The sequence below is a fragment of the Tympanuchus pallidicinctus genome, unplaced genomic scaffold (assembly GCF_026119805.1).
Source record: "Tympanuchus pallidicinctus isolate F22 unplaced genomic scaffold, pur_lepc_1.0 scaffold1, whole genome shotgun sequence".
In the NCBI taxonomy this organism is placed as follows: Eukaryota; Metazoa; Chordata; class Aves; order Galliformes; family Phasianidae; genus Tympanuchus; species Tympanuchus pallidicinctus.
The window spans coordinates 78,407,187-78,428,479 of NW_026294618.1; the positions used below are offsets into that span (position 1 = coordinate 78,407,187).

The 21,293-nt window shown below is 36.1% G+C and overlaps 1 protein-coding gene across 2 annotated transcripts in view; it reads left to right on the forward strand.

Moving 5' to 3' along the window:
- The window catches only part of TTC27 (tetratricopeptide repeat domain 27), a 103,037-nt gene that overhangs the window by 64,351 nt on the left and 17,393 nt on the right, over positions 1-21,293 (forward strand). For both annotated transcript variants that reach the window (XM_052684087.1, XM_052684095.1), the window contains 5 exons: positions 5,527-5,622; positions 7,685-7,807; positions 15,706-15,933; positions 19,799-19,897; positions 21,030-21,082. In XM_052684087.1, coding sequence (XP_052540047.1) covers positions 5,527-5,622; positions 7,685-7,807; positions 15,706-15,933; positions 19,799-19,897; positions 21,030-21,082 — 599 coding nt within the window. The remainder of the gene's footprint in view (positions 1-5,526; positions 5,623-7,684; positions 7,808-15,705; positions 15,934-19,798; positions 19,898-21,029; positions 21,083-21,293) is intronic.

Below are 21,293 nucleotides of genomic sequence, written 5' to 3' on the forward strand. Positions count from 1 at the left end.
TTTATGATTCTGGGAAGAACTCTATTTTTGTGGGGAGCTTGATGTGCTTCTGTTTGAAAGCGTCATACAGTCAGGCATGGAATATTTAATGCATTCAGAGTGTTTCCATTTTTGCTTGAAATGGAATTGATTTCAAGCCAACAGTTGCAGAGGATGCTTATTTTTCTCTTTGTTGAGTAGATCAATCATTAACACAGAATGATAGGGGTTTTGTTTGTTTTTCCCTGATGAATAGAGAGCTTTCCAGGAATATGTGAAGAACTGAATTGGACGTCTTTCAAGAAAATGTATATATTGAAAACAGACTTCTTTATATGTGATTGCATTTCTTTGGGATAGCTAAAGTTTAAACACTTTGCCCATGTGTCATATTTCTAATGTACTTACCATCATATACTCTACGGTTGCTGGGTCAGGCTCAACTACTGGAAGAATGTGTTTTTCCTGCCAAGTAATTTTTCAACAGAAACTACTGAGTATCATCAGTCAAGGTTTCATTGTATAGAGAAACTTTTCTGAGGAAGATGATTTTTTTTTTTTGTAAGAAGGGAAAATAGCGAGTTTTCTGAGGTGTTACGTGAAATGTTCTGTAAAATTTGTCACAGAAGAGACCAAACATAAGTTTCTTGTCATACTCCTGTCTCCCTCCCTTACCAAAGTACTGAAGATGTTCTTGAGATTTGCAAGTGAATGAGAACAGATGAAAAAGATTTCAGCAAGAGAGCACTTTACGGTTAAAAAATAAAAATAGGTTACAGATATCAAGATAAGAAACAATTTTTTTTTTTTTCATTACAGACATCTAAAGATGTCTAAGTAATATGTAAGAATTATGCCTATATAGACCGAGTAAAAAAGACTACAAGGAATAATTTATAGACAATGGCAATTTTATTTTTTTTTTAAATTTTGTTTGTTTCTCAAGATTTCTACTTGTATAACAGAATACAATCTCTACCTTAGGTAGAAGGAAGCTGAAAATGTTTACGTGTTTGGAATTGATAACATTGTCATGTGAAATTTCCCTCTGGAAGTCTTTGCTTTATTTGAAGTATTTGTTGTTTATATTCTACAGAAATTACCATGTAATTTTTAAGTTCTAACTAAAACTTTTGTGACATACATAAACGCTTATTTTGAAGCATTATGCTTTATTTTATGGTTAAGTTGAATGAGGCCTCTGCTGCCTTCAGACTAACAAATTCTTATCTTTTGTATTGCTTGTGTATATATTGCTCTGCAACTTAAAGTAGGTGAAAAGCAAATGTGTGTATGTGTTAGGTAAACTTGTGTCATTCAGCAAAAGAAGAAGTACAGGGTGTTTCCAGTAGATTATTCTTCTTGAACAGGGCGTTCCAGTTGGAAGACAGAGTAGGTTTAAATGGCTTATAAAGAGGCATGTATATTTTTGAGTATCATACATAAACAATGAAATACTGCATATAAACATTATTAAGCTGAAGGGTTCTGCTTGGCTATCTTATATTTGTGGCTTTCCTATGGAAGAGCTACATCTGTTAAAGAATGCACCTATTCTGCATTACAAACCACGAACATTTGGCATCATTTATTTTGTGTAGCAATTTATTTTAATACCTGACACAAGAAGGGAAAGAATCATAGTGCAACAATAAATGTTATATGGCTTCAAGTCAGTCAGACACTTCTTGCTTGCTACAGGCAAGATTTTTCTTTTCTGAAAACTGGACACAAGCTTTACTTTAAAAAAGTTTATTTGCTCATGCTTTTAAAGGGAGTAACAGCAGAAGTGTCAAATGCATCAAATTTTAAAACATTTTAGGAAAAAAAAACAACTGGGTCTGTCTCACAGAGAGGACTGCGTTATTCTCAGGTTAACTTCAGGCATTTTAAAGTTAGCTTTAAGAAATTTTAAAGCAGCTACCAAGCAGTGTTATTCTTACAGAGAAGTGTGACGGGTAGTCCTCCAGTCAGTTTAAGTGTATGTGGTGCTTGAGGTTTATGAGATCAGTCCTGTTGACCAATAGTTTCATTGAAAGGATGACATTGTAAAGTCATTACAGCTACCATACTTTAATGTTTCTAAGGTATTTGAAGGAGGAAAAAAATATGGTAAGATTCCTGCCTTTTTAAGAATTTATCTTCTGCAGAGTTCTCACAGAACATATTCTTCTCCAAATTTTGAACAATGTAAAAGCTCCAGTAAGTACTCCTGTTCGGAGATCTTGTCATCTCTGCACAGTGTAAGAATGTCTTTTGAGTTTCCATGAATTGTAACTCAGTTTATAAGTGTTCCCTGTTTCTTGCCTTAAGTTTGTGATGTCATAATTCCTTTGAGAAAATTAGATAAATAGGAGGAGGAAGAGTTCTTTGCTGATGTTGAAATACATCCTTGCTTAATAGCTTTTCCTTTGTGTTAGCTCTTGACTGTTCAGTGATTTTCATCACTTAATAGAAGTGTACCATTCAAAAATCTGTGAACTTTTTTTGAAAGAATTGCTCATTATTTTCTTTAAGGCATTTTAGCTTGTAAACAAAGATATCTTAAATATCGAAGTGCTGTTCTGAATAACGGTTCTGTGCAATAGTAAGTAAAAATATACAGCTCTTACGACTTTTTATCTAGTGATAAAATTAGCAACCAATAAAGTATTAATTATTTGGTCATTCTTTCCTTCTCAAGGTTTTCTCAGTTGTTTGAATTTTTTCCACATTATATTCATACTTATCAACAAGAAATTATTTTCTCCTATTAAACAAAACTACATTGCATTGTTATATGAAATCTGTTTTCATTGCTTCATAGTTTCTGGCATTACTTCACTAAATGACTAAGTTATTTTGACCACTGGATTTCAGAGGTTTGGTTATGTCTTGGTTTGTCCCAGTGGTCTTGGTTTTAAGAGTTCTTGGCTTGGCATAGAGCTGTTCTGTCAAGGTTGTAGTCTGGACTGTGAATCTGCTTTGTTGCTTTTGCACAGTATGTTTACAAAAAGAACTCAACTCAATGAAATTATGTATCCATAAACTGCTAAAGTATTACTTATTAAAGAGCTTTTTTTAATGTGTTAATTAATTAACAGGACAGAAAATATGCAAAGCACTAATAATTCCATGTATTTATTTCTAGAAGCTCAAACAAGAACAAAATATTCTGATTGAGTTAGAACATATTTCACCTTCCAAAGAAGTTATTTCACAGGTCAAATGATTTTCTGGCTTTGTTCAGACTTGGGATAATTATTGTTTTCAAAATTTTAAACTGTAATTTACTGTATTGTCTGATCTTATAAAATAATTAGCTGAGAAATTTTTCAGTTTAATTTTTGTTGCAGTATTGCATAAGAAAACATGTTTGTACAAAACTGTTGAATGTTTTTAATATAGTTCATAGTCAAGAAAATGTTGTAATTGAATCATTACTATAAAGCTTTACTGAATCTGATTCCTTTTGGATTGGCTCAGAATTGTGATTTTTATTAGTCTGTCCATTTTTTACAAATACACTTTCCCCAATTCCTTGGGGTAGGTATTTGTTTAGTCTCTGGGAACAGGTAGGTCTCTGGAGAAAACTCCATGAGAGACTTGTGAATAAGATTAAATGTTTAAAATAAACCTATTTAAAACTAGGAGCTTAAACATAGGTTTAAAAGCCTGAACTGCTGTTGCCTGTTGTTATTTTTCTTACTAAAAGGATGAAACCACCTAATGATGTTGCTATCAGTAGCAGTTAGAAAATTTTTAGTGTTTTAAATCACATAACTGATTATTTTAATTTTTCACAACTATTATTTGCATTCCTTATAAAGGTTGATTTCAGAAAGAAATTTCATAGAATCATAGAATCACAAGGTTGGAAACGACCTGTAAGATCACCTAGTCCAACCATCTTCTTGTTACCATTGCTACCACAAACTAAACCAGATCTCGTATCCTCTTGAACACTGCCAGGGTTGGCGACTCCATCACTTCTCTGGGCAGCAATTCCAGTGCCTGACCACTCTCTGAGAGAAAAAGTTTCTCCTCATGTCTAACCTAAACCTCCTCTGGTACAACTTGTGGCCATTTCTCTGGGTCCTGTTTGTTGCCTGGGACGAAGAAGCCAAAACCGTCTTCACCACAGCCTCCCTTCAGGAAACTGTAGAGAGCAATGAGGTCTCCCCTGAGCCTCCTCTTCTCCAGACTGAACAATCCCAGCTCCCTCAGCCGCTCCTCATAAAACTTGTGCTCCAGACCCCTCACCAGTTTCATTGCCCTTCTCTGGACACGTTCCAGGGCCTCAATGTCTTTCTTGTAGTGAGGGACCCAAAACTGAATACAATACTTGAGGTATGGCCACACCAGTGCTGAGTACAGGGGGATAACCCTGCTCCTGCTGGCCACGCTATTTCTAATGCAGGCCAGGTTGCTTTGGCCCTTTTGACCACCTGGGCACACTGTCAGCTCATGTTCAGCCAAGCACCAACCAACACCTCCAGGTCCCTTTCCTCTTCACAATCATCCAGTCACTCGTCCCCAAGCCTATAATGCTGTTGTTGTGCCCAAAGTGCAGGACCCGGCAGTTAGCCTTGTTGAATTTCATCCCATTCACCTCAGCCCAGTGATCCAGCTTATCTAGATCCCTCTGAATGGCCTCCCTACCCTCAGGCCAATCAACACCACCACCCAACTTGGTGTCATCTGCAAACTTGCTGAGGGTACACTCAACCACCTCATCTTGGTCATCAAATTTGATTTAGACATATCCAATCTCATTTTTCCTTTTGTTTGATAATCTTTGTGTCCATTTTCCAAAATGAGGAAATTCTGATAATTTGTCTTCCTATAAATTTTTGAGTTATATGCAAGACTTGAATACGAGTCATACGAATACAAGCAATTTAATATTCCCTTATTTGTATTTTTTGCATTAAATTTACTGTTTTTGTGATGACTGGCTTTTGAAAAAGAGCTTTACACTTAAATTAAATTTCTACCCAACTTTCTGGCCTCAGCAGTTTTAACATTTTATTTTTCTTGCTATTGAATTTTACTTTAACTAACTTCATAGCACATTTACAGAGCAAAAGTTCGTGCTGAAGTTACTGCACTTTTGCTATGCAAGATGTTATTCTCTTTCAAAGGGTTTCAGAAGAAAACATTTCTTTCTCATAAATCCAGAGCTCCACCAAAACAGAAAAGCCTAAATTATATTGCACTCCAAGCCTCAATAATTTATTCTAAATTAGAAGCGTGTTTCCAAAAGCATGGCTCAGAATGTTTTCCTTTCCTTTTTAATAAGAAATTTCATGTTTAAAGCACACCAGTGCAGTGTTTGACATGAAAATAGAACTGGATAATTGAAATGCATTAGGCAAGGGCACTAACATGTGGCACACTTTTTTTCCTGTGCAACAATGAGGTTGAAATTGTAAATTTGATTCTTATTCCTGTTGTATGTACTTTAAATCTCCTCAGAGCTTTGCTTTTTTTTTTTTTGCTTTTTTTTTTTTTGGTGTTGATTAAATTTAAGTAAATTCTAAGTGACCACGTGCTTTTTATTTACAGGCACTTGCAGACCAATTTGAGGATGCAAATACTTCAGTATCTGAACGCATGAAGGTTTTCTACTGTTGTCAGGTGCCTCCACGTTGGACTATACAGGTGTGAAGTAACCTCATTTGAAGCTTTACTTTAAAGTCTGTGGTTCTTACATTTTTGATACTGCATGACTCAAAGTCAGGGATAGAATACTATGACTTTGCACTGAAACACTGTAGAAATAAGACATAACCTAAAACACTTCTTCTGGAAACAAATCGAGTTCTACTATATTTTGCTTTCATATCTCTTATTATGTCAGGGATGGAAGAAATTGCTTGTAGCGTGCTTCATCTTTTTCAATTTTACTTCCTTAAAATATGGACAAATTTTCAAGCTCCCAACATTTCTCAAGTTAAAATAATTTTCCACTGTGTTACTTTTTATTACTCTTAGATCACTCTTACTTGCATTTTTGTTTGCCGTGTAACAGTTATTAACTTTGAGTTGTTTTCAGGAAGCAGACTGGTCAAAGCAGCCAAGTAAGAGTCAAAAGTGCTGACAAAGTCTTTATTTTCTTGACATGCCCTTTTATACCAGTGTTGAAAGGGCATTTTTTCCAAAACTGAAATTATCTTGGAGGTAAACTCCGTTCTAGAATAGAATTCTCCATACCAGTCTTATTTGGTGATGCATATATTTTAAGTTAGTTAGTAAATTCATCATCGCAGATCTCCGAAGGTGTGCATGTTTTATTTTTAACGATGTTTTATTGCTTTCACTTTAATTTCTAATCTGAACGCATCTTGTTCTTACCAATTATATTTTCTTCTAATAGTTTCAAATTATATCACAAGGGGCACTTTTCAATCTAGGCCAATTTTCCAAGCCAAAGATAGAAATACTAAAATAGGGGCTCAGACTGGAAGATGGCTGTTGTCTTTTAGTTTAAGTTATGAAGAGACATTGTCGGTGTAAATTGTACCAAATCTTAGTTTTTGTAAATTTAACAAAAATTAAATCTTGCTTAATTTTAGACAGTGGAAAATGTAGCATTTTTCAAAGTAAATAGCATCAAATGAACAAATAATCACCTTGTTACAAATTTTCACAGTTTATGCATTTATTTGAAAAAACTGTAGCCAACTTTTTTTGTTTGTTTTTACAACTAACCAATTTATTTTTACGTATGGATCATTCCTCAGATTTGCAACTGATACTGAAGCCCATTATATAAAGAGAAGTCTATGACATCTATGCAGAACTTAAGCGAATCTATTCAGGATCACCAAAAACACTGCAGAGGTTCACTGTGCAGGATCTCATAGCATAATGAGGTGTCCTTTTATAGAACGCTCCCATTTGTTTTTGCAAACCAAATAGTGTATTTCTAACACGCAGTAAATAAGTCATTCTTTCTTCAAAGATGAAAAGCTATATGCAATCTTAATCTCTTCTTTAAAAAAAGATAAATAAAAGACCAACTTTCAAAGTTGTGAAAACATACCTTGTTTATTTTTCAGTTGAAGGAATTACTCATTTATTTTCATAACTGCATTGAAATAATAGTAGCTGGATTTGAAATAACAGAGAAGCTGGCTTATCAGTGATGCAAACTCAACTAAGGAATTGATCCTGAGCTCAAATCCAATATTGATTTGACTGAAAACTAATACCCGTTTGCAGTGGCTATTTGCGAACTGATCTCTAGTAGTGCACCTAGCAAAGTTGCTTTAGAACTTTCGTCCATCTGTATTTACACAGGTACAGATTACTATGGCAGGCATTGCTAAATGCAGATTTAATGCCTTCCTTTAGGTTTTAGTTTCCCCCTCTCAGTGTTTACAGCATCTGCTGCAGCTGCTCTCCAGCCACACAGCCCATTTGCTTCACTTAAGGAGTGGAAGTTCTCTCTCAATTCATCCTTCACATGCGTGTTCCAATTTTTATATTATTGTAAACTAGTCCAAAGTAGTTGAGTTACTGGCATCAAAGCAATTATTTTTCTGTTGTTTTGTTTTTTTTGAGGTACATAAATTTTCTGAGGCTCCAGCAAGGGGTTTCAAGAGGGTAATTTCATGTTCTCTTTGCTTCTTGTTGGTGTCAGAAATTCTTCTAACATCTTAAAAAACTGTAAAGGATAGTGTGCACCTATTTTCAATTTTGGCATTTCTTATTTTTCCAGCGTCAGCTTGCAAGCTTACTCTTTGAGCTTGGGTGCACCAGCTCTGCTTTACAGATATATGAGGAGCTGGAAATGTGGGAAGATGCAGTAATCTGCTATGAAAGAGCAGGACAGCATGGGAAGGTAAGAAAAACTGTTTTTTACAGATGGCAGTCTTGCAGTGAGATCTGAAATATGAAAGACTGTCTGATTTAACCTGTCAATTCACTGATGACATGCATTTCTATAGGGGTATTGTGAGGAAAGTCCATTTAGGACACGGGATGTGCAGATCTGTTGTGACCTGTGAGTGCTACAATGGGGGATTTGGGAGAATGACTACATGAAGTAGAAATGAATGAATAAGAAATAACTTAGGAAGGAAGAAGACAGTTAAGTCTAACACGTTAAAAAATCTGCCAAGAAAACTTCTTGACTACGTTCAGAGAGAAGATTGTGAGAGTGATTTTTGAAAATATTAAAGGAAAATTAAATTAACAGCTACAACAACTAGGGATACGCTTTGGGGAGTATATCTCGATGGAATCTCAGACATGACATAGACACCTTTATCTTATATTTTTTAAGCCTGCATTAATATTTTTCTGAACTTCTCTGTTTCTTTAAAACTGCTGCAGTCACATGCAGTCAGCTCCTGGCAAAAACAGCTTTAAAACCATCATCTGACTGAATGTATAGATGACAGAATTGTTTAAAAATGCAAACTGTAGCAGCCTTCCTATTATTGAATGTTTTACTATTGCTATTGGAGCTGTGGTAGGAGGATTTCAGTGATTCCTGGAAACAATGCCTATTTTTATGGAAATGTAGCTATATTCTCTTTCTGGTTCAATCTCTTGGGCAGAGGGGCAGTAATTAAGAGGAAGTTAAGATATCAAGCGTTGCTTTCAGAATTTATATAGCTTTCAGAAATATTTACCTTCAGAACCAAAATATCCATTATCTTGTTTCTCTTCCTTTCTGTTCTATTCCTCTGTTTAGCACATTGTGTAAGTATATAAATGTATGTATGCCTTTACAGATGCGCTTATACTAATTAAGCTTATTGGATAGAAAGCTATAACTTAACACACAAAAAAGAAAAAACAGATTATTTTTTTTTTTTCAATTATTCACCAATTCCAAATGTCGTTCATTATAAACTAACAGTTATGTTTTGCTGTCAGTTCTGTGTCACATTATGCATGCCTTGGGGGCAGTATGCTAATATCACAATCTTTTCAGTACTGTGCAGAAGTAGAGGTCAATACTTTCCATTTCCTGGAAATGCATTCTGTCCCAGTTACATTCACAAACCACCCTTAGGGAGTTATGAAAATGACACTCAGAGAATAGGACAGGATATCTGACACAGGAAACTGCTTAGAAATGCTTTCAGAATGAAGGTTTGTGCTGTGCTTTGAAAAAATGTTATGCAAGTACTGAGAGTAGTGATAGGAAGAAAGTCAGCTTCAGATTCCAAAAAAAAGAAAAAAAGAAAATTAGAAACATTACATATACAGCAAGGGGAATAACTATTTGTGCTGCTTATCAAAAAGCTTTAATTGTGTAAACTGTTTGTATTTATCAAAAGCGTTATGTTTTTAAACAGCTTAATTTTTCTTTTATGTGAATCTAATGAAGCAAGATAAATGTACATGTTATTGAAGAACTTCATATACACGTGCCTAAAAGAATAAACAGTTAAATAGACGTGTAGACATGTAAATATACAAATATTTTTCACTCACAGCTGCTTTTGTATAGAAAGCATTAAGTACTGGAAAACCTAACAAAACAGACAGAAATCAGCAATGTCAATAAGTCTGAATACTTGGACATCGAATGTAGTGTGTTCCTTCCTTCTACTTTAGAATTTTGCACTGAAAAAAAAAAAAAACCCAAAAAAAACCTACTAAGGCACATAGGTAAGGTATGCACAGCTCCACAGTATGCACTGGGGAAATACATAGTTCAGAATTTTGACAGAATAATATAGCAGTACAGACTCTGCAGAGAAAGATATCACTGACATTTAGAAAACTTTTTTGTGGATCCTTTCTTGTTCTTTATATATGGTTCTACATTCCCAGAATCACAGAATGGCCAGGGTTGGAAGGGACCTCAAGGATCATGAATCTCCACCCCCCTGCCACATGCAGGACCACCAACTTCCACATTCAATACTAGACCAGGCTGCTCAGGGCCCCATCCAATCTGGTCTTGAACACCTCCAGGTATGGGGCATCCACAGCCTCTCTGGGCAGCCTGTTCCAGCACCTCACCACTCTCTCTGCAAAGAACTTCCCCTGACATCCATCTTAAATCTTCCCTCCCTCAACTTCAAACCATTTCCCCTTGTTCTGCAGTTATCAACCCTTTTAAAGAGTTGATTCCTCCTCCTGCTTGTAGGCTCCCTTTAGGTATTGAAAGGCTGCAATGAGGTCTTCCCACAGCCTTCTTTTCTGCAGGCTGAACAAGACCCGCTCCCTCAGCCTGTCTTCATAGGGGAGGTGCTCCAGGCCTCTGATCATCTTTGTGGCTCTCCTCTGAACCCTCTCCAACAGCTCTCTTTCCTGTACTGGGGGCTCCAGACCTGGACACAGTACGGAGATGAGACCTCACAAGAGCAGAGTAGAGGGGGACAATTATCTCCCTGTCTCTGCTTTTTTGATGAAGCCCAGGGTACCATTTGCTTTCCAAGCCGCAAGGGCACACTGCTGGCTCATGTTAAGCTTTACGTCTATCAAGACCCCCAGGTCCCTCTCTGCAGGGCTGCTCTCAAGGACCGCTCCTTCCAGTCTGTCTGGATGCCTGGGATTCCTCAGGCCCAAGTGCAAAACTTTGCCGTGTTCGGGTTCATCCAGGCCCACCTTTCTAGCCTCTCGAGGTCCCTCTGAATGGCATCCTTTTCTTCCACCGTGTCAACTGCACCACTCAGCTTGGTGTTGTCAGCAAACTTGCTGAGGATGCACCTGATTCCATCATCAGTGTCATTGATGAAGATGTTAAAGAGCACTGGTCCCAAGACAGACCCCTGGGGGACACTGCTCATTACCAGCCTCCACCTGGACATAGAGCCATTGATGATCACCCTCTGTCTGCGGCCTTTCAAACAATTTCTTATCCATTGACTGGTCCACTCATCAAATCCACATCCCTTCAATTTGGAGATAAGGATGTGGTGGGGGACCATGTCAAAGACCTTGCTGAAGTCCTGGTAAATGACATCAGTCACCTTACCCTTGTCCACCGATGCTGTCACTCCATCCTGGAAGGCCACCAGATTGGTTAAGCATGACCTTCCCCTGATGAAGCTGTGCTGGCTGTCTCGAATCACACACTCATTCCTCATATGATCAAGCATGTCATCCAGGATGATCTGTTCCATGATCTTCCCAGGCACAGAGGTGAGACTCACCAGCCTGTAGTTCCCAGTGTCCTCCTTGCTCCCTTTCTTGCAAATGGGAGTGACCTTCCTCCAGTCATCTGGGACCTCACCTGACAGCCACGACTTTTCAAATATGATGGAGATTCACTTGTTTCATAATTAGTAAAAAAAAAAAAAAAAAGTGATAACATGAGTCAAACAAAAGAGTGCCAAGTAGTGAGCAAAGCAGGGCACAAAGCAAATGAAAAAGGTATTATAAGGTCTGAATGCATTCTACGTTGATGGCCACTGTTGTCTTTCTACAATTTCACTTGTATTCCTTTAACAGACCTACTTAAAAACAGACACTACTTTCCATGTTTGTAATGAAAAGCGATGTTGAAAAATGTCTCCTCTCTATTCTGAGAGGAAACCAGAGATCTCAAAAGTATTACTTACATTGAACAAATTTATTCGGTCTAGGTGAGTTCTCTCCAGTATCACCTGAAATAACGCACTGAAAGTGGCTTTATTTCTCTTCTAAAACGATAAGGAAGATGAGCTTGAGATGCAGATTTTCAGTTCTTGCAGTAGAATTGGGCCTTTCTCCCTTGCAGGAGTTCTAGAGGGCTGTAGCTGCTGCCCCATGGTAAAACCAAGAGAGCTGTTATTCTTTCAGCCCCACTTTCAGCCTTTTCCCAATCGTCTCATCAGAATAAACAGTGCATGAAGCCTATTTGGAGACAACATATCCAGCAATTCACCTTCTGCAAAGCCATTTTTCTTGTCACAACATGAGAATGATTTCTAAAAATATTTGAACAAGGAAATACATGTACAGTATAATATTAGAAGCTTACTTTTAAATTCAGAAAATGCTTACTATTTGCAAAGGTAAGTGGTACTACCCTGATTAGTGCATAAGAATGATTCAAGATCTTGACTGATTTTCATTATATGTCATAGCAGACCTTTAAGGCAGGTAAGCATCCCTTCTGTGCAGCCGCAAAACAGAAAAAGAGGCTTACCCAAGGTCATCCATAAAGTTACAGCTAAAGACAAGATTAAAACTCAGGACCCCTTTTCCCATTCATTTCCATGCTTATCTGTTCTGTCTCTTCATACTCGTCTGGTAGCCTAGAGAAGAATGTGCTAGCAGAAAAGATGAAAGCATTTTAGGAAATACTTTAAACTTGGAATTAATTGTCAAATAATGGAACTAGTAGATCCTTGTAATGAATGAGGCTTAATAGAGGCTTTTAGGAAACAAAACACACACAAAAAAAAAAAAAAAAAAAAAGGGGAACACATGGAGGGTATTGCATGTGAAAGTTTAGGGTTGGGGGGTTGGGTAGCAAAATGTAGGATTAATCTTGAACTTGATTTCCAGGCATCTCTGTAGTGAGAAATACAAATATTTTGTTTAAACAAGAGCCCTCTTTATTGATTGTGAATTTTTATTCAAGCATTTCCTACTTAATGCCTGTATATGCTGTAGCAGTCCAGATAGTAAGATAACAGCACAAATCTTTCTCATCTGAAAATCCTCTGACTTTAGAACCGAGTTTTCATTTCCATTCATTGCAGTGTAGACCGTTCTGTGAACAACAGTGCTACTATAGTTTAATCTCTTCAGTTGGCAAGGGCTATGCAGCTTCAATTTTTGATCTTTTTTAGTAGCTTTTAATTGATTTGGTTTTTTTTGTTTTTTTTTTTTTTTTTTTTAGGTAAAATATCCTATTATTAAGCATCTCAGTACTTTAATCTGTTCAATGGGTAAAAATAAATCTTATGGCTACATTTCTTTCCTGTACATTGCATGTACTGAATGAAAAAGGTTCCTTGATCTTCTCTTCATTGTTAAGACAATGTTTGCTCTTTTCAAAAGCAAAGCTCTTATCAGAGATTAAAAGTACATTCTTTGAAATAGTTTACTATAAAGTTAGAAGAAAGGAATATTTTTTTCTTAGTAAAAAGAGAAATCCTGAGGTATTATCTGTTTTCATAGAAGAGAAATGATAAATGTTGTGAAAAAATGGTACTTCTAGTTTGTAGTTATGATCCTTTTATAAGCATTTAAAGATTTAAGTAATTAAAAGGTTTGTAATGTGCCAGAGGGGTGATCAGATAGCTAATAAGATGAAGACAAAATCAGACTTCTGCTTATTTAATTCTTTGTTTTATCTGTGCACTGAAATATTTACATTGGCAATGAATTCTTGTAAGCTTAGACCAGAACGTGATGTCTTTATGCTCTTAAATGTGAAATGCAATTAGGGCATGGTTGGCTTACCAGTCTAGTGTGTGATTAGTACTAGGCATGGCCACAGAATAACAATCTAAATTTGGGAGTGCCCTACTGAAGCAACAGAATGCAATGCACTTTTCACCTCATAGCTGCTGTTTGCACCGTAGAATTAGGATCTTTTTCCTTTATTTGAAGAAATGAAAACCCTTACCTTTTGGTGTCTCATTTGATTACTGCATAACAAAATACATAACAAACAAATAACGAACTGTTTGGTTTGCTCTAGAAAAAAGTTGTCTTAAAAATCTTTTGTTAGTTCCTTAATGCTTGTCATGGCAATTAATGGAGGCAGAGAGGAGGGAGTAAGCTGGCTTTTAACCAAATTCTCTGCAAGTGCAATCCTGTAGGGCTAGATTGTCTAACGCTATTACTAATGCTAATTCTAAATTCTGAGTAATCAGATTTCCTTTTCTTGGGAAAACTGTTCCAAAGTCATTAAAAAAACACTTATCAGTAAGTTATTTTTCTAGCGTTCATTTCTTAATTTTCTTCTTAATGTGATTCCATTTTCTGAATAGAATACAAGCAAAAGATCCCTTTACAAATCCTTCATTTTTTGTACACTTCCAATATTTGCAGACTTTTCCTACTGAGCTAGTTTAAAAATACAGTAAGAATGAAGTGTTATCATTAATATACATTAAAGCCTTCAAAAACAAAACATTCGAAGAAGTCATTTTTCTGAAGATGATTTTTCAGACAGGATCAATCAATTTTACTGATTGGAGGAGAAGGAGTAGAAGACTGTATAGCAGACATTTGTTTTTTGACACCCCGTCTGCATAGAAAATAAAACAGTTATCATAAAAGCAAGAAAAGCAATAATTTCCATGCAGGGATGAACGCAGCTTTCCTTTTAGATAAACTTGCTATGATAGAAAAATGACAAGTGTTGCGATGTCAAACTCTAATTCAGTGACAGACTGTATTGGAGCTCTTGGTTCATATGGTTCAAACAGGTCTTTTTGAATAGAAAATCTGTGCTGAGCTGAATTACATGTGACATTTTTGCACTGGAGGATTGAGGTAACATTTTGGACTGAACAAGAGATCATCTGTCTAGCATATTTATCTTTTCAAAAAGCCACAGAAAGCATACTATCTCTTAAAAGAGAAACAATAATTTTATTGTTAGAATGAGATAGCAACACTGAGATAAAGAGCTTTAGAAAATTGGTTACAGATCATAATAAATTGTCTGGGAGACCCAGCTTGTCTTTTCTTCAGTAATACTGTGCATATTTTCAACATACTTAATCTCAAGCATTTATATACTTATATGAGAGTATGAAAGTACATAATATGTAGGTTGCTCTAAAAGTAATACCTCTTATTTCCATGAAAACTCAATAGATATAAAGAGCACGATAACGCTATCTGATACTGTTTGGAGCTGAGAATTTTCATCTGTTTTTTAACACAGTCACCGCCATTAGCTCTGCATTTTCAGCAGAATGAAATAAAATGAATGAATAAAAGCCTGCATGCCACACTAGTAAAAATCTGCACCAGCACAAGTGACCCACTGTTGCTGTCAACTCTGCCGAAAAGCTCCATCCACCACCTCATTGTGCTCACATCCACTGTTTAGGCTCCATGAACATTCAGTAAGTATCAATGAATGTCAATGGGTGCCATTTTTTCTGCATGGAGGAATTCAATTTCATACCCTTGCTTCATGTGCACTTCTGGGTCAGACACCATTCTGTGAGATTGCCTCTCTGCTGCCATCTGTCATATTAGCAACAAAATGTAACAAAGTATTGGCTGGAAATCTCAACCTCTATTGCCACACCACCACCAACATCTGCCTCTGATGGTGTGGGCCAACGTAACAAAATAAGAGGTATTACTTTTGGAGCAGTTCTTGCAGAATGGAAATAACTGTCATTAGAAAGGAGTAATTAAAGAAAAAGGAATTACAACCTTTGCAGATTATAGACTGCAATGATGATTGCAGATGATAAACTAACAGAATTGCACATACTTCAATAACTGTGATACTGCACTCTCATATGGTGAGTGTGAATCTGATGCCCTGGACTGATATTTGGTCTTGAGAGAGAATAGATACATAAGATTGAAAATTAGGATTTACCATTAAACCAAAGGCCACTATATTATGTTGATACAGGAGTCTTGTGTTTGTTTATGGTTTTGTTATGTATTTTTGAAGGACAACTTGGAACTTGGTTCGCTCTAGACTTTTCCTCTAATGCTGTGTTGGATCAAGATATCCCAACTGTTCCCATTTCTTATTTTTTAATTAATGATTACAAGGTACTAAAATAGAATTTGTAATAAGTGATAAACTGAAAATAAATTTCTCCAGCAATTAACCGATTTATCTTTGTTCTTTAACAGGCAGAGGAAATATTGAGGCGAGAGCTAGAGAAGAAAGAAACACCAGGATTATATTGTTTGCTTGGTGATGTTCTTAAAGATCACCAATGCTATGACAAGGCCTGGGAGCTCTCCGGGCACCGCAGCGCCCGTGCACAACGCTCTAAAGGCCTCCTCCATCTCCGCAACCGGGAATTCAGGGAATGTGTGGAGTGCTTTGAACGTTCCGTGCAGATCAACCCTATGCAGGTCAGGAAATGATACAGATGTGGCTATATCTTCGTTGGTGTGTTTGGAAGGATTGCACTTCTTAAAAAGGCAGTTCTGTGCAAAAAATGTTAAAATGACTGTTCTGTGTTCCGCATAATTACTACACTCCCACTTTAGAAAAATTTTAAAGGTTTTCAGTCTTGAAAATGTTATATCCAGAACATGTTTGGTATTTAAATTCAGTGTCTTTTTCCAATGAATCTCAGTCTTGTGCTTATTCAAATGAACTTCAGATAACATAAAAACACCTTTAGAATGGACGTCAAAATGAACATAAATTCTTCCTTTATCTTCCGCTTCTCTAAATATCTCAGGAAATGCCAGTGCTAACTAAATCTGTACTATTACTCAGATACAAGACTTACTGAAATCAGGATGACTCACAGAGAATGAAGGGCTGCAGAAGTTGGCCTGTGGGGCTCAAAACTGAGAAATACTCTGCTAAGATGCAATTTTATTTTATGTCTTATCCAAAGGAAGTTTTAAGTAAAAGGCAATGGAAGACAAATAGTCCAGTCCATATAAAAAAGTGAATGTTTCCTTCTCTTGTTGCTCATGATAATAGATCTATTAAAGATTCAGAAGTTCTATTAAAGGAGGATCTATTAAAGATTCAGATTAATTGTTTCAGACAAATAGGTTGAGTAAATGACTAGTGTGAACTGGCATATCACTGTCTTCTAAAGTCTATGTATATTCTGTCAGTGGAGATTTGAATTGTTGATTCCTGTTCTGGAATGTCTTGTACACAAAGAGCAGAGAGGGAGGTGATTCTAAATTCAAGAACTTACAAGGGAACACTAGGAAAATTCATTCATTAATTGTTTAAAGAATTGGGAATAATTTGTAAGGAAAATAAGGACTCTATGTCACAAAGACTTTCTTTTGGATGGCTGTCAGAAATCTTTTTGGAAGAAGTCATTTTAAACTGTAGCATGTGATTCCCCAGAATATCTGATGGATAAACCATTCTGTGAGACTTCCTTTAAACCTATCTACTCTTTGTCAACCAAAACTGGTGGAAGTCTCTGAGGTAGGTCTCTACAATATGAGGCAACCACAATATTAGGCTTTGGAGAATCAACAAAGGGATTAAAATCTCACAGTTCAAATATATCTGAAACCCATCTTCATGAGCACTGCTGCTCACAGAATGACTTGTTTCTGTGTGTGCCTAATAGGTGACAGCTGTGTTTCTCTTGCACTTTCACTAAGAGCATCTTACAAGGGTAGGCTGAGCCAATTCCAATGGGTGAGTGGAGGAGAACGGGAAAGGAGATAAAAGAGCTCATGCAGTGAGTTCTCCAAATGAGAAAGAAAGGCTGTGTAAAACAAAGCTTACAGATTGTTAAATTACAGATTTGTTAGGTTTTGTAATGAACAATGTATGGTTCTGTATATCAGGTCAATTCATGCTTGAATTTTCTGGAAATCACGTTCATGGCACCTTTTTATGTCTGTACTATTTTCCACTGTGTTCCAGTCTACATGAAAAGAATAATCATATTCTGTGTTAGACTATTTGGCTCACAAATTCTCAGGATGATTTTCCTGGGTGTGAGGCAAAACAAGAGATTTCTCTCAATTTTGGGAAGACGGTCATATTTTAGAAATCAGCTTGCCATCAACCATGTCAGGTATTTTAAAGCTTTGGACAATTCGCTGAGCCTTATTCACAACAAATTTCTTTCTCATTTCTCTTCTAATATTAAAAGCAACATAAAGAAGAGTTGGCTGGAATCTCTAATTGGAAAAGATAAAATCAAGTTTCTGTACTTTCTTAAACTGCAGTATGTTCTGTCAGCATGATGCATTCAAAGCAATCTAAATTACAAGGCAGATAAACTTCCAAAATTGAGTAATTAAGAAGGTACTCAGGTAGGCTTTCACTCAACTAGAGCTCTTAAAATTTTAATTACTAATTCAAAAAGCTAATTCCATTCCGCAGGTGATAAATGGTTTCTGAATTAACGCTAATATCAACATGCAAGTATTATAATAAAGAACTTACTAGTTTCTGAACGAAACAGAACAGAAAAGCATGTATTTTTCCTTATCTAAATAGTAGAAATTGCTTTACAATGATTATTTTTTTTTAAGTATTCAGTTATACTTTTAACCAATTGTTTTGGAACTCTGTTCCCACTAATATAAGAGAAGTATTTAGACTTAAATAATTTCATAATCATATAGACTTTAATAAAAACTTGTCTGGAAATTCCTGATGACCACTTTTAACAGAGTCTAAGCTTAAATTTTCTTCCTCTGCTGGTCACTGTCTTCAGTCTTGAAAAGGAGAAAATTTCACAGATCATTTTCATGTGTTTTTTCAATCAGCAGTGAGATTTGAACCTTTTGCCAACGCTTTTTTTTTTTTTAATTTCCAAAAAAGAACATTAACCTAGTTCCAAAGTCTTGACAAAACCTTTTTTGAACTTTGAATAAAGTTTCCCTTACTCTGTCTTGCTTTGATCATTCTACTCTCTTACTCTACTTTTCATGTCCAGAGAGTTATCAATCTAGAAAGAAGAGAAAGGGGAGTTAACCAGGTAGCAGCTATTGACAGTGCTGTCTCCTGGAAACTGAGTGGACAAGAGACTAAAAAAATGAGTCTGCACTAATTTTATTTCCTTCTAATTTTGCCCTCTGAGATTTGGGAAACAATTTGTTTTTTATCCGTATGCAGTTTCTTCTCAGAGAGATGAGTTTAAGGATTGTGGAAAGAAAAGCAACAGGCTGACTATGCTGAAAAGTAGATATTCCTGATTGCACGGATGAGATATAATTGGCAGAACCACCTCTGCATTCACATGATTCAAGGGTCGGTCATCCCACGTATACTCCTGAATGCAAAAAGATGTCTATTGCTAGACTTATTTAGTTCTTTTCTTGATGTGTTGAAGATTGCCTGCCTGGGTGCCAGATATGGCAAGGATGAGTGGAATACATTTATATACTGGGATCTCAGCTAGGTTTTGAACCAGATTAACAATAAATTCCATAGCAGGTAACCCAGATTAATCCAGCTGAATCAGACATTCTTACTGATTTTAAGTTGGGGCTGAAAGACAGTAAATTTGAAGACAGTGATTTGGAGAGAGTTGCGTAAAATATCTGCCATAGAGGTCACAGTTATTCTTAGAAGTAAACAGTGCCTTACAGATCATAGAATCATAGAATGGCCTGGGTTGAAAAGGATCACAGTGATCATCTAGTTTCAGCCCCCCTGCTATTTGCAGGGTTCCCAAGCACCAGACCATGCTGCCCAGGGATGGGGCATCCACAGCCTCCTTGGGCAACCTGTTCCAGTGTGTCACCACCCTCTGTGTGAAAAACTTCTTCCTAATATCTAACCTAAACCTCCCCTGTCTTGGTTCAAAACCATTCCCCCTTGTCCTATCATATGAGCTATCATCTTGATCAGAAAAATAGTATTTCTTGTAAAATGTGGTTTCCTCAAAATAAGTTTCCTGGTATTTGCCATTTGACTTAGTAATGCTGCAGTGTGATCAGGAATCCTTCATAAGATAAAGCAAAATATTCAAACCTTTGAATAACTATTCCATTCTTTTTAAATGCAGATATGTTGTTAAGGAGCACTTCATGTATGGTGAAGTGGTCTTTGTATAGTCAACATTTTTGTTTGTTGATATTTATTAAAAACTTGAACCTAAAGTTTATCTATATTCTCTGTATGGGATATTATTTATTCCAATGTAATATATTGTAACTGAAAATCAGGTAAAACCACCAAGAATAGTGTGGATTTGGGCATCAAAGCAAAGTGATTTATTTCATGCAGAAATATATATGTATATATGTAATCATCCATTTTTCTCTCCAGCTAGGTGTATGGTTTTCCTTGGGCTGTGCATACATTGCTTTGGAAGGCTATGAAGGTGCTGCCAAAGCATTTCAGCGCTGTGTCACATTGGAACCAGATGTATGTACATTTCAACAAGAGATTCAGATGGCTTATCTAAAAGCAACAAGGATGTTTGCATTATAAACAAGCAGAGCAATAATGAAAAACTTCTTTAAACTTTAGCCCTCTAAATAAATTAAACTTGTGCATAAAGGATATATTTTTGTCATCAGGAATCATAAAAATTCTTACCTAATACTTTGTCCAAGTATGTGTGTGTGAAAGTTAAAATAAGTTTGAGCAGAAAATTCCTGTATGCTTCCATACGTTGCTGTAGAAGGAAGAAAAAAAAAAAAAAGGAATGGAACACAAGGAGAGGTAAGAAGAGAGAAAACATTGAATAGAAATACTTAATCCTTTAAGTCATCAAAAGCTCTTGTGGGGAAAAAAATGTCAAATAAGTGGTTATATGGCAGGCACTCTTTTTTCTTGGGGAAAAGAACGAAAGAGCAACAGATGGTGATAAAGTAGTTTATTAACAAAATTGAAAGAACTTGGAAAAAAAAAGTGCAGATAACCTTGTATTTAACTGGAAATTTGCCTTTTTCATGTATTGGCACTTTTGTTTTGATATGGTAGATTTTACTCCTCAGCTGTGTTCACTTATTTCTCCTGTACTTGACTGCGTTCCTATGAGCAGGCTGACTGACTTCTGTGCAGGTTTTGTGAGTAAAGGATGCTCGGCTGACACCTAGTTACAGGGGATGAAACCTATCTCTATACAATAATCAACAACAACATCATGACCATTTTCATTCCCAAGATTATTTAAATACTTCCTAATTCTGAGGATAACCTTTGAACAAGAGTACATTTCACTGCAATACCTGGATTCTACCATTGGAAATCAGTGGTGTGGCTTTAAATTGGCAGCACTGAAAGGTGATGGGCAGGTATTACTTCAGCTTGTGGCTTTGCTGGTTTTACCAGAGGAATGATTGAGCTTTGTGTAATCCTTTTCAGCCAAAGCATTTGATAATCAGTTATATTTATTTATCTTTATGTAATATTTATTTTAATGTATATATTTGCCTCTTACCATGTATTACATATGATATGTTAATGTGTGATAATATGCATGATACTCTGAAGCACTTCATTTACATATTTTTGTCAAGTATAGTATTTTTTTCTCTTCTTGTCATTGTAGAATGCTGAGGCCTGGAACAATTTATCAACTGCGTACATCAGATTAAAGCAGAAGTAAGTACTCCAAAACAATTAGAAAATACTGCTTCCAAAATAAATATTTGGTTTTTCTTTTTCTTTTTTTTTTTTAATAAATTGAGTTTTTTATTCTTACGATGTGGATAACTCATTTTTCATATTCTTATCCTTTCAGTTCTCTCTTCTGGGTTGAAACATTAACAAGTTTATTTTGCAGGAAGTGCATTTTCATAAACTTTATAAAAGT